Source organism: Rhinolophus sinicus, chromosome 7 (genome assembly GCF_057876585.1).
Source record: "Rhinolophus sinicus isolate RSI-liver-muscle chromosome 7, RSI-T2T, whole genome shotgun sequence".
Classification (NCBI taxonomy): Eukaryota; Metazoa; Chordata; class Mammalia; order Chiroptera; family Rhinolophidae; genus Rhinolophus; species Rhinolophus sinicus.
Window position 1 is genome coordinate 36,025,879 of NC_142507.1, and position 12,901 is coordinate 36,038,779.

Sequence of the window (12,901 nt, forward strand, 5' to 3'; positions counted from 1 at the left end):
ATGATTTAGTAGTCATGCCTATGGAATGAAAGCTCTATGAAAACCCAAAGGAGAGGGCTCAAAGAGGGGTTAGTGAACATGGGGAGAGGCAGGGACAGTGGTGTTTCTGGAGAGGACACGGAAGCTCCCCACCCCTTCCCCCATAATTTGCCCTATTACATCTCTTCCTTCTGGCAGTTCCTGAGTTCCTTTTACAATAAACTGGTAATCTAGTGAGTAAACAGGTTTTCCTGAGTTCTATGAGTCATTCTAGCAAATTAATTAAACCTAAGGAGAGTGTGGTGGAGACTTTTGATTCATAGTCAGTCAATCATAAGTACAGGTAACAACACAGACTTTCAACTGGAGTCTGAAGTCCAAGGAGGGAGTCATCGGAACCGCCAATATATGACTGGTTGGTCATAAGCAAAGTGATAACTGGGCTTGAGACTGGTGTCTGAAGTGTAGGGGGGCAGTTTTGTGGGACTCTGATGTGAGATAGTGTCAGAATTCAGCTGAAGTCTTGGACATGCTGCTGGTGCCTGAGAATTGCTTGTTGGTGTGTAGAAGCACTCCCACTACACACACACCCGAACTGGGTCCAGGAACACCCTTTAGTTGTTTCATCTGACTATGATCTATTTCAGTATGTGGAATGTATCTTTTCCATGTGTTTATTCCCAGCACCAAGCATCATGCCTGGATGATGGTAGGGGCTCAGTAAATGTTTATTTTATGAAGTAATAAAGGGAGGCAATGTCTGGGGAAATAACCTGACTACTGTATTACTGTCTGACCCTGAGCCAGACTGTACCTCCTGCCAGAGACAGGTCATGTTTATCTGAGCCTTCTTGCATCCCCAGCCTTGGCACAGTGCCTGGCACCTGTAGGCATTCACACTCATAAATGGTTGTGAATGAATGCATAAATGCTCGTTTAGTTATTAAAAAGTTAAAGCATTACTTTCCCATGACTTTTTCAAAAGGTCATTTTCCTGGGTTCGAGGGCATGTTTGAAGGGCTGTTACAAAATGTTCTGAATATGTGCTACTAGTAGAAGGGTCTTGAGCCCAAGGGGGATCCAAGTCATCATTCACCACCAGGTTCTCAGATGGGGAAGTGACTGGGAAGACGCGAGGGTTCTAGATTTGGCCGCGCACAGTGCCAGGATGTTCACAGGAAGCAAAGGAAAGATGGCAGCAGCCAGAGGAAGATGGGCAGGAACCCGATGAGACACTAGAGAAGATGCTCTGGACCAATAGAGCTGAAAGAAGTTACATCTGCCACTACTGCTTTGAGATTTTGACTTTTGGCATTCTCTCTGCCTCGCCCATGATTATTTCTCAGGATTAGTGTAAGGTGGTTTTTGTTTCGTTTTGTTAAACGTTAACCTGTTTCAACTGTGGTGAGTAACAACAAGGACAAGGTTTTGGTCCAAGCCTGGGTCCCCGTTTTCAGGAGGCTGTGGGATATTTCTGAGAGAGAGGTGGGAGTGGGCCTAAGTCATCCGAGGATCTTGGGAATCAGAAGGAGTGACATCAGGAAGAAAAGCAGCACAGCGCATACAGCAGGGATGAGAGCATAGTCACCACGTTAGCACAGGAGGTCTTAGAAGAATAACCTATTTGAAATGCCTGGCACATGAACTATGCTCAAATCTTTAGCAGCTGAAAAGTTCATATAAGGTTTTATTTACTGGGTATTAACTAGTGAAAGGAGGCTGAGGAAGGAAACTTTCCTGTGAGAAGCAATTTAAATGTAATCATAAAGGAACTAAAGTGTGTCTTACAATATGTCAATGCAAAAATATATTTTGATTTATAGTCTATACATTTTTTTCACCTGGGTAAAATGTTATATACCCATACTTGTAATGGACCAACTAATTCTAAAACCCAGTTAAAATATATTTTCCAACAACCAAAACCTATCGAAATCTTCCAAGAAGATTTTATTTTTTATTATTATTTTTATTTAAAAACGTTTTCATTTTGTAAATATATTTACAACAGGAATAACTGGGCATTGAATTTTGAGTTGTGAAATATTCCTCCTGAAACTGATAATTGAGTGTATTCTGGCATTGGTGTTTTATAGGAGGAATTCTGAAGCCAGTTAGAACTATTTCATTTTTTCCTCCTTCTCCTTTTCTTCTTGTCTTGTTTTTTAAAAAATTTCAGTTACAGTTGACATTGAATATTATTTTATATTAGTTTCAGGTGTACAGTACAGTGGTTAGACATTTATATAATTTATGCAGTGATCCCCCCATCAGTCTAGTACCTACCCGCACTGTACATAGTTGTTGCAACATTATTGACTATATTCCCTACGCTGTACTTTTTTACATCACTGTGACTATTTTGTAACTACCAATTTGTATTTCTTAATCCCTTCGCCTTTTTCACCCAGTTACCCAACCTGCCTCCCAATCATCAGTTTATTCTCTGTATCTATGAGTCTGTTTCTATTTTGTTGTTCTTTTACTTTGTTCTTTAAATTCCACATATAACAGATCATATGGTATTGGTGTTTCTCAGTCTGACTTATTTCACTTAGCATAATACCGTCTAGGTTCATCCATGTTGTTGCAAATGGCAAGATATCATTCTTTTTTATGGACAAGTAATATTCCATTGTATATATGTACCACATTTTCTTTATCCAATTGTCTGTTGATGGGCACTTGGGTTGCTCTCATGTCATGGCAATTGTAAATAGTGCTGCAGTGAACACAGGGGTGCATATACCTTCTCAAATTCGTGTTTTGGATTTCTTCAGATAAATTCCCAGAAGTGGAACTGTTGGGTCATAAGGCAGTTCTATTTTTAATTTTTTGATGATCATCCAATCCATTTTCCATAGTGGCTGCACCAATTTGCAACCCCACCAACAGTACATGATGGTTCTCTTTCCTCCACATCCTTGCCAACACTTGATGGTTGATTTATGGATGATGGCGATTCTGACAGGTGTGAGCTGATATCTCATTGTGGTTGTTAAAAAGATTTTTATTAAAATATACCTAACATACAATGTTATATTAGTTTCAGGTGTACATCAGAGTTATTCAACATTTATATACCTAAAGAAGTGATCACCATGATAAGTCCAGCAACCATCTGACACCCTACCATGTTATCACAATATTATTGACTATATTCTCTATGCTGTACATTTTATACATGGCTTATTTATTTTATAGCTGGAAATTTGAACCTTTTATTCCCCTTCACTTTTTCCATCTCTTTTTCATTTTTTCAATTACAGTTGACATTCAATATTATTTTATATTTATTTCAGGTGTACAGCATAGTGGTTAGATATTTATATAATATAAGAAGTGATCCCTCTGATTAGTCTAGTACTCACCTGGCACTACATAGTTATTATCTCATAGTGGTTTTAACTTGAATTTCTCTGATGATTAGTGATGTTGAGCATTTTTCATATGTCTATTGGCCATCTGTATTTGTCCTCTTTGGATAAATGTCTATTCAGGTCCTCTGTCCATTTTTAAATTGGATTATTTTTTGGCTTTAAGTTGTATGAGTTCTTTATAAATTTTGGACATTAACCTCTTATCTGATGTATCACTGGCAAATATCTTCTCCCATTCAGTAGGCTATCTTTGTGGTTTTGTTGGTGGTTTCCTTTGCTGTGCAAATACTTTTTAGTTTGATGTAGTCCCATTTATTTATTTCTTCTCTTGATTACCTTGCCTGAGATGACGTGTCCAAAAAAGAGTTACTAAGAGCAATTTCAGAGAGTTTACTACCTGTGTTTTCTTCTAGGAGTTTTATGGTTTGGGGTCTTATGAGGTGTGATCAAACAATACAGTGAATGTTTAAATTAAAAAAATAATTACAGTAAAAGACATATTGCCATTAATCTCCCTCAAAATACCCCCCTCACTTCGTACACATTTATCCCATCATTCTTGCTACTTTCTGAAGCAATTCTGAAAGTCCTCTTTTGTCAGTGTCTTTAGTTGCGCTGTCGTAGCTGCATCAACGTCCTGAATCATTCTGACTTTGGGGAAGAGCCAGAAATCATATGGTGCCAGATCCAGTGAACAAGATGGATGAGGACACATTGTAAAGTTTTTATTTGACAAAAATTGCCATATACCTGAAGCGATGTATGACACAGAGCATTGTCATGATGGAGGATGATTTATGGCACACTTTAAAACACACCTTCTCTCAACCGTAGCTCACACCTGAATAATTTCACTAAACAAGTTGAAACTTGTAACACAATGTTACTAAGGTTCGACATACTGCTTCCCATATTGAAGATCCCTGCCTTTCCATTGGATGGCACTCGGCAGCAGTATTCACCATATTTTGTGATCACAACAGAAAGGTTCCATGTCACACATCACTCCTGGCATAGCTATTTCTGTCAAATAAAAACATAACGGTATGTCCTTATCCATCTTATTCACTGGATCTGGTACCGTGCAACTTTTGACTCTTCCCCAAAGTCAAAATGACCGTGAAAAGTAAATGTTTTGAATCGATCAAGGATATTGCAACTAAAGACCATCACGAAAGATGACTTCCAGAACTGCTTCAGAAAATGGCAAGAATGATGTGTGTTTGAAATAAGGGGGCATATTTTGAGGGGGATTAATGGCAATGTGTCTTTTACTGTAATAATTTTTTTAAATCTCAACATTCACCATAGTTTATCACACCACCTACATCTAAGTCTTTACACATTTTAAGTTTATTGTTGTATATGGCGCAAAAAGATGGTCCAGTTACTTTTTTTCACAAGTACCTGTTCAGTTTTCTCAACACTGTTTATTGAATGGACTGTCTTTACCCCTCTGTATATTCTTGCCTTCTTTGTCACAGATTAAATGACCATATAGATGTGGGTTTACTTCTAGGCTCTCTGTTCTGTTCCATTGACCTGTGTGTCAATTTTTATTCCAGTATCATGCTGTTTTGATTATTATGACCTCGTAGTATAGTTTGATATCAGGTAGTGTGATACCTCCAACTTTGTTCTTCTTCCTGAAGATTGCTGTAGCTATGTGGGATCTTTTGTGATTCCATATACATTGTAAGATTCTTTGTTCTAGTTTGGTGAAAAATGCCACTGGTATTTTGATAGGGATGGCATTGAATCTATACATTGTTTGGGGTAGTATGGATATTTTAACAATGTTAATTTTTCTTATGCATGAGCATGGTATAGCTTCCATTTATTTGTATCTTTTTCAGGTTTTTTTTTTCAGTGTCTTATAGAATACTTTTATTAATATGTGTACAGGTCTTTTACCTCCTTGGTTAAATTTATTCCTAGGTATACAGAGAGTGCCAAAAAAATGTATACACATTTTAAGAAAGGAAAAAACAATTAAAATTGTAATACTCAATATATACCAATAACAAAAGATGAATATAAGTCATGTTTGACTTCTGCAATTACAAGAGGTGCTCAAAGTGGTTACCATCAGTGTCCAGATACTTCTGGTTATGATGAACTACTGCTTGAGCAATGTTGACCAAAGTGTTGACTTGTATACATTTTTTTGGCACCCCCAGTATTTTTTGATGCATTTATAAATGTGATTGTTTTCTTAATTTCCCTTTCTGACAGTTCATTATTGGTGTATAAAAATGCAACCAATTTCTGAATATTAGTTTTGTATGCTGCTACTTTATTGAATTCATTTATCAGTTCTAATAGTTTTTTTTTGTAAAACCTTTAAGGTTTTCTCTCTATAGTATCATGTCACCTGCAAATAATGACAGTTTTACTTCTTCCTATCCAATCTGAGTGACTTTTATTTATTTGTTTGTTTGTTTGTTTCTTTGATTACTTTGGCTGGGACTTCCAATACTATGTTGAATTGAAGTGGTGAAAGTGGGCATCCTTGTCTTGTCCCTGATCATAAGAACACTTTTAGCTTTTCTCTGTTGAGTATGACGTTAGCTATAAGGTTGTCATATATGGCCTTTATTTTGTTGAAGTATGTTCCCTCTATACCCATTTTGCTGAGGGTTTTTATCATAAATTGATGCTGACTTTTGTCAAACGCTTTTTCCGCATCTCTTTATATGATCTTATGATTTTTATCTTTCATTTTGTTTATGTGGTTTATCATGATTTGTGGATATTGAACCAACCTTGAGTCCCAGGAATAAATCCTACCTGATGATGTTGTATGCTCTTTTTAATTTATTGCTGAATTTGGTTTGCTAATATTTTGTTAAGGATTTTTGCATCTATGTTTATCAATGATATCAGCTTATAATCTTATTTTTTTTGTAATGTCTTTGTCTGGTTTTGGAATCAGGGTAGTGGTGGCCTCATGAAATGAGCTTGGGATCTTTTCCTCTTGAATTTTCTGAAATAATTTGAGAAGGATAACTGTTAATTCTTTGAATGTTTGGTAAAACTCACCTGTAAAGCTATCTTGTCCAGGACTTGTTTGTTGGGAGTCTTTTAATTCTATTTCATTAGTTGTAATTGGTTGGTTCAGATTTTATGCTGCTTCTTGATGCAATCTGGTAAGATTGTATGTTTCTAGGAATTTATCCATTTCTTCCAGATTGTCCAATTTGTTGGCATATATTTGTTCACAATATTTTCTTATAGTCCTTTTTTTTTATTTCTGTGGTGTCAGTTGTCACTTCTCTTTCATTTCTGATTTTATTCATTAGGGTCCTCTCTTTTTTTTTTTCTTGATGAGTCTGTTTAAATAATTATCAACTTTGTTTACCTTTTCAAAGAACCAACTCATTAATTTTGGTATTGTTTTTTAAGACTATTTTGTTTACTTCCACTCTGATTTTTATTATTTCCTTCCTTCTACTCTGGGCTTTGTTTGCTGTTCTTTTTCTAGTTAAGTGTAAGGTTAGATTGTTTATTTGACTTTTTTCTTATTTCTTGACGTAGGCCTGGATTGCTATGAATTTCCCTCTTAGAACTGCTTTTGCTGTGTCCCATAGATGCTGTGTCATTGTATTTTCATTTTCATTTGTCTCAAGGTATCTTTTGATTTCTTCCTTGATCTCATTGTTGACTTATTCATTATTTAGTAACATGTCATTTGATCTACATGTGTTTGTGCGCTTTTCAGGTGTTTCTTTTTTTTTTTTTTTTCCTTGCAATTGACTTCTAGTTTCATACAATTGTGGACAGATAAGATGCTTGATATGACTTCAATCTTTTAAATTTATTGAGACTTATTTTGTGGCCCAACATGTGGCCTACCTTTGAAAATATCCCATGTGCACTTGAAAAGAATGTATATTCTGCTGCTTACCCCAAGGAGCAGGATTTGCCCCAGAGGGCTCAAATGTCTGCTGAGACCATCCTTTGGATGTGCTGCTTGTAGGCCTAATTGGGTGGTGCTCTGTTGTAGTCTGAAGCTGATTTGCAGGAATGTTGGTTCTGGGGCCTCTTGGGAGGGGCCTCTGCGCAGGCCCAGATCAGCTACTACCTGTGACTAGCCGGGGATTACTTGGTAGGAGCTACAAAGTGATCCATAGTCAGTCACTGCCTGTGCTGGATCCAGAGGTGTGTGGGAGAGGCCATGCTGAAACTAAGGATGGCTGCAACCAGTATCATGCCTGTGGTAGCTCTTAAAAAGCCCCGGGCACCCCAAGGACTGCTGACACCTGCCAGCTCCCATAAGGCTCAGCCACTGACAGAGCCTTGTGCAGTATGCAAGCTGGTTGAGGCAGTTCTCGGCAGTCACCAGGGTGGGATGAGTGGTGTTCACCAGGTTAATGTAGATTCTGGTTTGGTGATAGTGCTGAGCCTGGAGCTACTCAGCAAAAGTCTCAGAGCACAATGAGGCCAACCATTGCCCACATGGGGCCCATGGACCCCAACAGTTGTCCAAGAATGAGTGCAATACAGCTGGGTCTGGCCACTGGCTGCAAAAGCACCTCTGGGGTTGCACAAATTGTGTGGGGCAGGGTTCCAGGGAGTCATCAGGGTAGAGCTAGCAAAGTTCAGCAGGCCAATGCAGATTCAGATTGACTGTGTGGAGGAGGACTCAACACAAGATAGATGTCACCCACTGCAGGCTGCATGAGAGGAGGATCCTATACAGGGAAAATGGCAACTATCTCTCCAGTCCTCACCCTGCAGCCACACAACTCAATCACTCTCTGTATGTCTCTGATGCTTCCTGAGTCACTCCCTTTGCTAGAGCCCAGGGTGAGTGCTGTGAGTGAGTCAGTCAGTGTGATGTCCCTTTAAAAGAATGTCTGGGTTTCCCACAGCCTACCATCTCACCTGGATGGTCAGAATCCCACTGATTTTCAAAGCCAGATGTTGTGGGTGCTCCTCCAACTGGCACTGGTACTCCAGACTGGAGAGCCTGGTGTGGGCTGCAGTCCCTCGCTCTTTCCAGGAGTTGGGGGGGGGGGGACCTCCATGGCCAAGATACTCCTCCCATTTCTTAACTGCCACATTCAGGTGTGGGGCCAGCTGGTTTGCATCTCCACCCCTCCTGCCAGTCTCATTATGGCTTCTTTATAGCCTTAGTTATAAAACTTATGTTCAGCTAGACTTCAGATGGTTCTCTAGGTTAACTGTTCTACAATTTGACTGTAATTTTCACAGGAGGAGGCAAGCACAATGTTTATGTACTCTGGCATCTTGGATCCCCATCCCAAAGAGATTTTAAAAATCAGAGTAGAGATGGCATTCTTACTTCATTAAAAGTGATTATGTATGCTCTTTACTACTTGGCAAAATCTGATTGGAGGCAGTATTGTCTTGGCAACACGTGAATTTTTAGTTACTGAAGGGAACTGGTTCATCTAATGAGTGAGGTTTACCTGTTAGTGAGCACTGTGGATGTGACACGTCGCTATTGGAGGGTACTGTGCTGAAGCACTAGAGTACTCTGGGGTAATCTAGATACTCCAGGATGCAAAGTGCCATGAGGAAATTTTTAAAATATCCAAGCAACCCAGTCATAAAAACTGTCCATGGAGAAATGAATGTTTTTAGCCCTGTTCCATTTCATATAAAAATATTTTGTTCAGCCTTGTACATGTAGAATTTACATTTTTTTCATCTTCAAACCTGGCTTTAGGTGAAACAAATGAGGGAGGAGGAAGAAATGAGTGATCATTTCATATGTCACATTTAGGCAAACCCAGTGATTCACACGTGTATTTTCCAACAGGTAGTTATACAAGTTAACTAAGTGATATCTAAGTAAATTTGTACTTACCAGAAATACTGCTATAGATATTCCAACCAGAAAGCCTGCTATCACATCTGACCAATGATTTCGATATTCTGCTACTCTGTTTAGTCCAGTAAGAAAGGCCAAACACATTAAGCCCAAGCACAGAACAGGCTTAGCAAGTCTTGTTCCTTTGGCTTTGATCGTGTTGGTAATGTACATCTGAAATATTAAATAAAAACATGACTTTTCATTAAGGCATTTCCTTGATATACACTATATATATATATATATATATATATATATATATATATATATACACACACACACACACACAGACATACATATGCCTATACAGTTCAATAATTAACTCTATTTTATGAATTTTTTTGAAGGAAGATTTGTAAAAAAAATTTAAGAGTAGTGATTATTTAATTTTACTTACCTAATATTTACTAATGGCTAATTCTTATGTAATATATTAATCATTTTGGAACACAGAGCACAGACATTCCAAGTGACTTTTTTTTTAACTTTTAATGTACCTATTCTTGTTTTATATAAATTTCCATTTTAGATCAATACTGTTAGAAGGGGAACACTGATAAAAGAAGTGTTCTTAGTGTTTACATTTTTATATGCCATATTGAAAGGATGCATACTTGATAAAATCAGAACTTGTGAGTATAGGTATAAAAAATGGAGTAGACTTTTACTAAGTAGATATCACTTTAAAGAAAGAATTTAAGGTTCAATGCAGTGCCAACATTTGCTTTTATGTTGCTATCTGAAGTTGTGAAATTAAAGTAAATTTGACCAACTAGAATTAGGACAACCAAAAAAACTTAATTGCAAAGGGGGAAATATCAGCCAAAAACAAAACAAAACAAAACAATTTTAGGTATCTTCACATATGCTAATGAAGAACATACAGTGCCAACTGATCACATTGAATGAAATGTCTTCAAATTGTAACCATTATGCTTAAAAATAACTCAGTCCTTCCCCTAATCTGATTTATTCAATAGTTCAATTGCTTATTATTTAAATCCTGCTTTACCATATAAGCAAATCAGTTGACTGCAAGGGGAATGTGTCAGTTGTTATTTCAAGTCATTAGTAAAGTAATTATAAAATAAATGGCTTTAACAATACAATATATTTTTACAGTATTAATGTCAGTTAAGTATCTTATACTTAAAATATACTCAGAAAAATACTTAAGATGCATATAACCACTTGCCAGTGTCCTGAGTTGGAAAAATATATATATATTTGCCTAAGAGATTAAACCAAAATCAATGCTTATATTTCTAATTCATAGCAGCCATTTTAGAATACTATGAAAATCAGAAATTATCTTCTCTATTGTTGTTATTGTTTTCCTGGGCAAAGTTTTCAGTCCTGTTAGCTGCCAGAAGAGGCTGTATGAATATTTAAACAGCCCGTGTGATACAAAGCTTCGATCTAGCCAAGTTCTAGCCTTCTGCAATCTATTCCAGATCCCAATACTCCATACAAAAAAAAAAAAAAAAGCTGGATTGTTTCCATCTTGGACCTGTGACCTTCAGAGCTGGGTCTCTGTGTTCTAAGCCTGTGCTGGGAAGAGCTGAATAATTTCAGTTATGGAGGATAAGTATACATGAGAGGGAAACAGGAAGAGATAAAAAAGAGAAAATGATGCTTCTGCAGTTCTGAGAGGATGTGTTAAAGAGCTCTGCCCACACAAATAATAAGGCAAGGATATCGCATCACTTCAGGTTTCCAGTGCTGCATCTACTATAGTAATTCTCTACTTGACTAGTGCATATGAATAGGGAGTGAAACTTGTGCTGCTTGTGAGATTTTCTTTAACACAACTATAATGACTTCTTACCTTTGCATTTCTTCACATCTGTCAGAACTCTAAAGATATCCTATTCTTATTAAGACAAAGTAAATGTGAACTGATAACTGAATGATATTAACACAGCTAACATCTTTATAGATATGATTTAAGGAGTGATCACTATTCAAGGCAATGTTCTAAACATTTTACATTAATTATCTTATGAAATCCTCAAAATCATTATGTATGTCAGATGCCTTCATTGTACAGATGAAAAATTGAATCAAGATAAAGCTTATTATGGAGAATATACAACATGACTATTGGGGTGGCACTGTTGAGAAAGGAGATGAAAAAGGGGGAAAGCACTTAGGTAACTCAGTCTTCCTTTCTTCTGGCTTCATTGATTTCTTGCCTGGAGAAATGGCCAACGGACATAAGCCAAGTATCAGCGAATGCGAGAGAGGCGAAATTAAAGGTAAGAGGAAGAAGGCCATCGTACTATCATATCACGGGGTGAGGCTACATCTATACTCTACTATTAGGGAGATAGAAAGCCGTGTAAGTGTAGTCTGTGTGAAACATCTATGTGGCTCTGGAAAACATTTGCCTTTCCCTTCATCTCCAAAGGCTCCCAGACAAAGCCCAGCCTTCCTTGTCCAATGTGTGTGGTCCTATAGAAATCTGCGATCTTGGGCTACAATCCTTTGAAGTTTCTTTTGAATGATGAGTTCATTCCTAAATTACTCTAATGACTCAAGCATTGTTTATAAGGAGCCCAAAGACACAGTCTGGCCACTATGCAAACGCATGAAAAAGCTCCTATATTAGGAAGAGCCTGGGACTTGGCTCTTCCTCCACCATATCCCCACTTAATATACAGACCCAGAATAGAGGAAGATTGAGTTTTAAGGGTTATGGGAGAACACTTGTTCAAATACATTTGCCTTTAAAATGGATCATAGCAGCGCTTTATAATGCACAGATTTTTCTGGCACATAATCAGTTGGCATGGATGTCACAAAAGAAAAATTAGAGAGTTTTCACTTACACTCGGCAACTCTTTGGTACATTATAAATGCCTTTTGACCAGTATAATTGTGTTATCCTTCCAGAATGTCTATTATTCCTAATTTACAGAAGATGAAATTATGGCTTAAGAATCTATTAAGCAAGTTGGATACAGGACAGGAATTGATTAGTTATGCTCTCTTGGTTTTTAATTCACTTATGAAACTATCTAGGTTAACCAGATGTCAAAATTTAGCTAAAGTAAAACACAAACAGAAGGGTGTATGATTTGAGCAGTCCTCCAGGGTCAGTTAATCCTCACTACCTTACACACCCACTCATTCAACCATTATGAACAGTCCTCATTCATCCATTCCCCCAATATCTATTAGCACAAAGATGCAGAAAGCCAAAGATGGTCATTTGGTTTTTGCTAAAAGTCAGGATTATGTTCTTCTATACTTCAATCCTTGTTTATCTAAATATATACAATAATTGGCACACATATATAAGGGTTTTCTTACTTGTTTGTTTTTACTAAAATGTAATCACAATGCCCATATTATTCAATAATGTGAAATGACTCATTTGTGAAAATAAACATCCATATTACGCTGAGTGAAATAAGTCAGATAGAAAAAGTCGAGAACCACATGACTTCACTGATATACGGTATATAAAACTGACAACAACAAAAAAACAAGACAAACAAATGAAGAAACAAAAACTCATAAACACAGACAATAGTTTAGTGGTTACCAGAGGGTAAGGAGGGAGGGGAGTGGGAGATGAGGGTAAAAGGGATCCGATATATGGTGATGGAAAGAGAATTGACTCTGGGTGGTGAACACACAATGTGATATATAGATGATGTATTACAGAATTGAACACCTGAAATCTATGTAACTTTAC

General features: G+C 37.3%; 1 protein-coding gene across 4 annotated transcripts in view; it reads right to left on the reverse strand.

Moving 5' to 3' along the window:
* The window catches only part of PLPPR5 (phospholipid phosphatase related 5), a 112,386-nt gene that overhangs the window by 33,439 nt on the left and 66,046 nt on the right, over positions 1-12,901 (reverse strand). For all 4 annotated transcript variants that reach the window (XM_019747040.3, XM_019747039.3, XM_019747043.3 and 1 more), the window contains exon 4: positions 9,196-9,372. In XM_019747040.3, the coding sequence (XP_019602599.1) occupies positions 9,196-9,372 (177 nt within the window). The remainder of the gene's footprint in view (positions 1-9,195; positions 9,373-12,901) is intronic.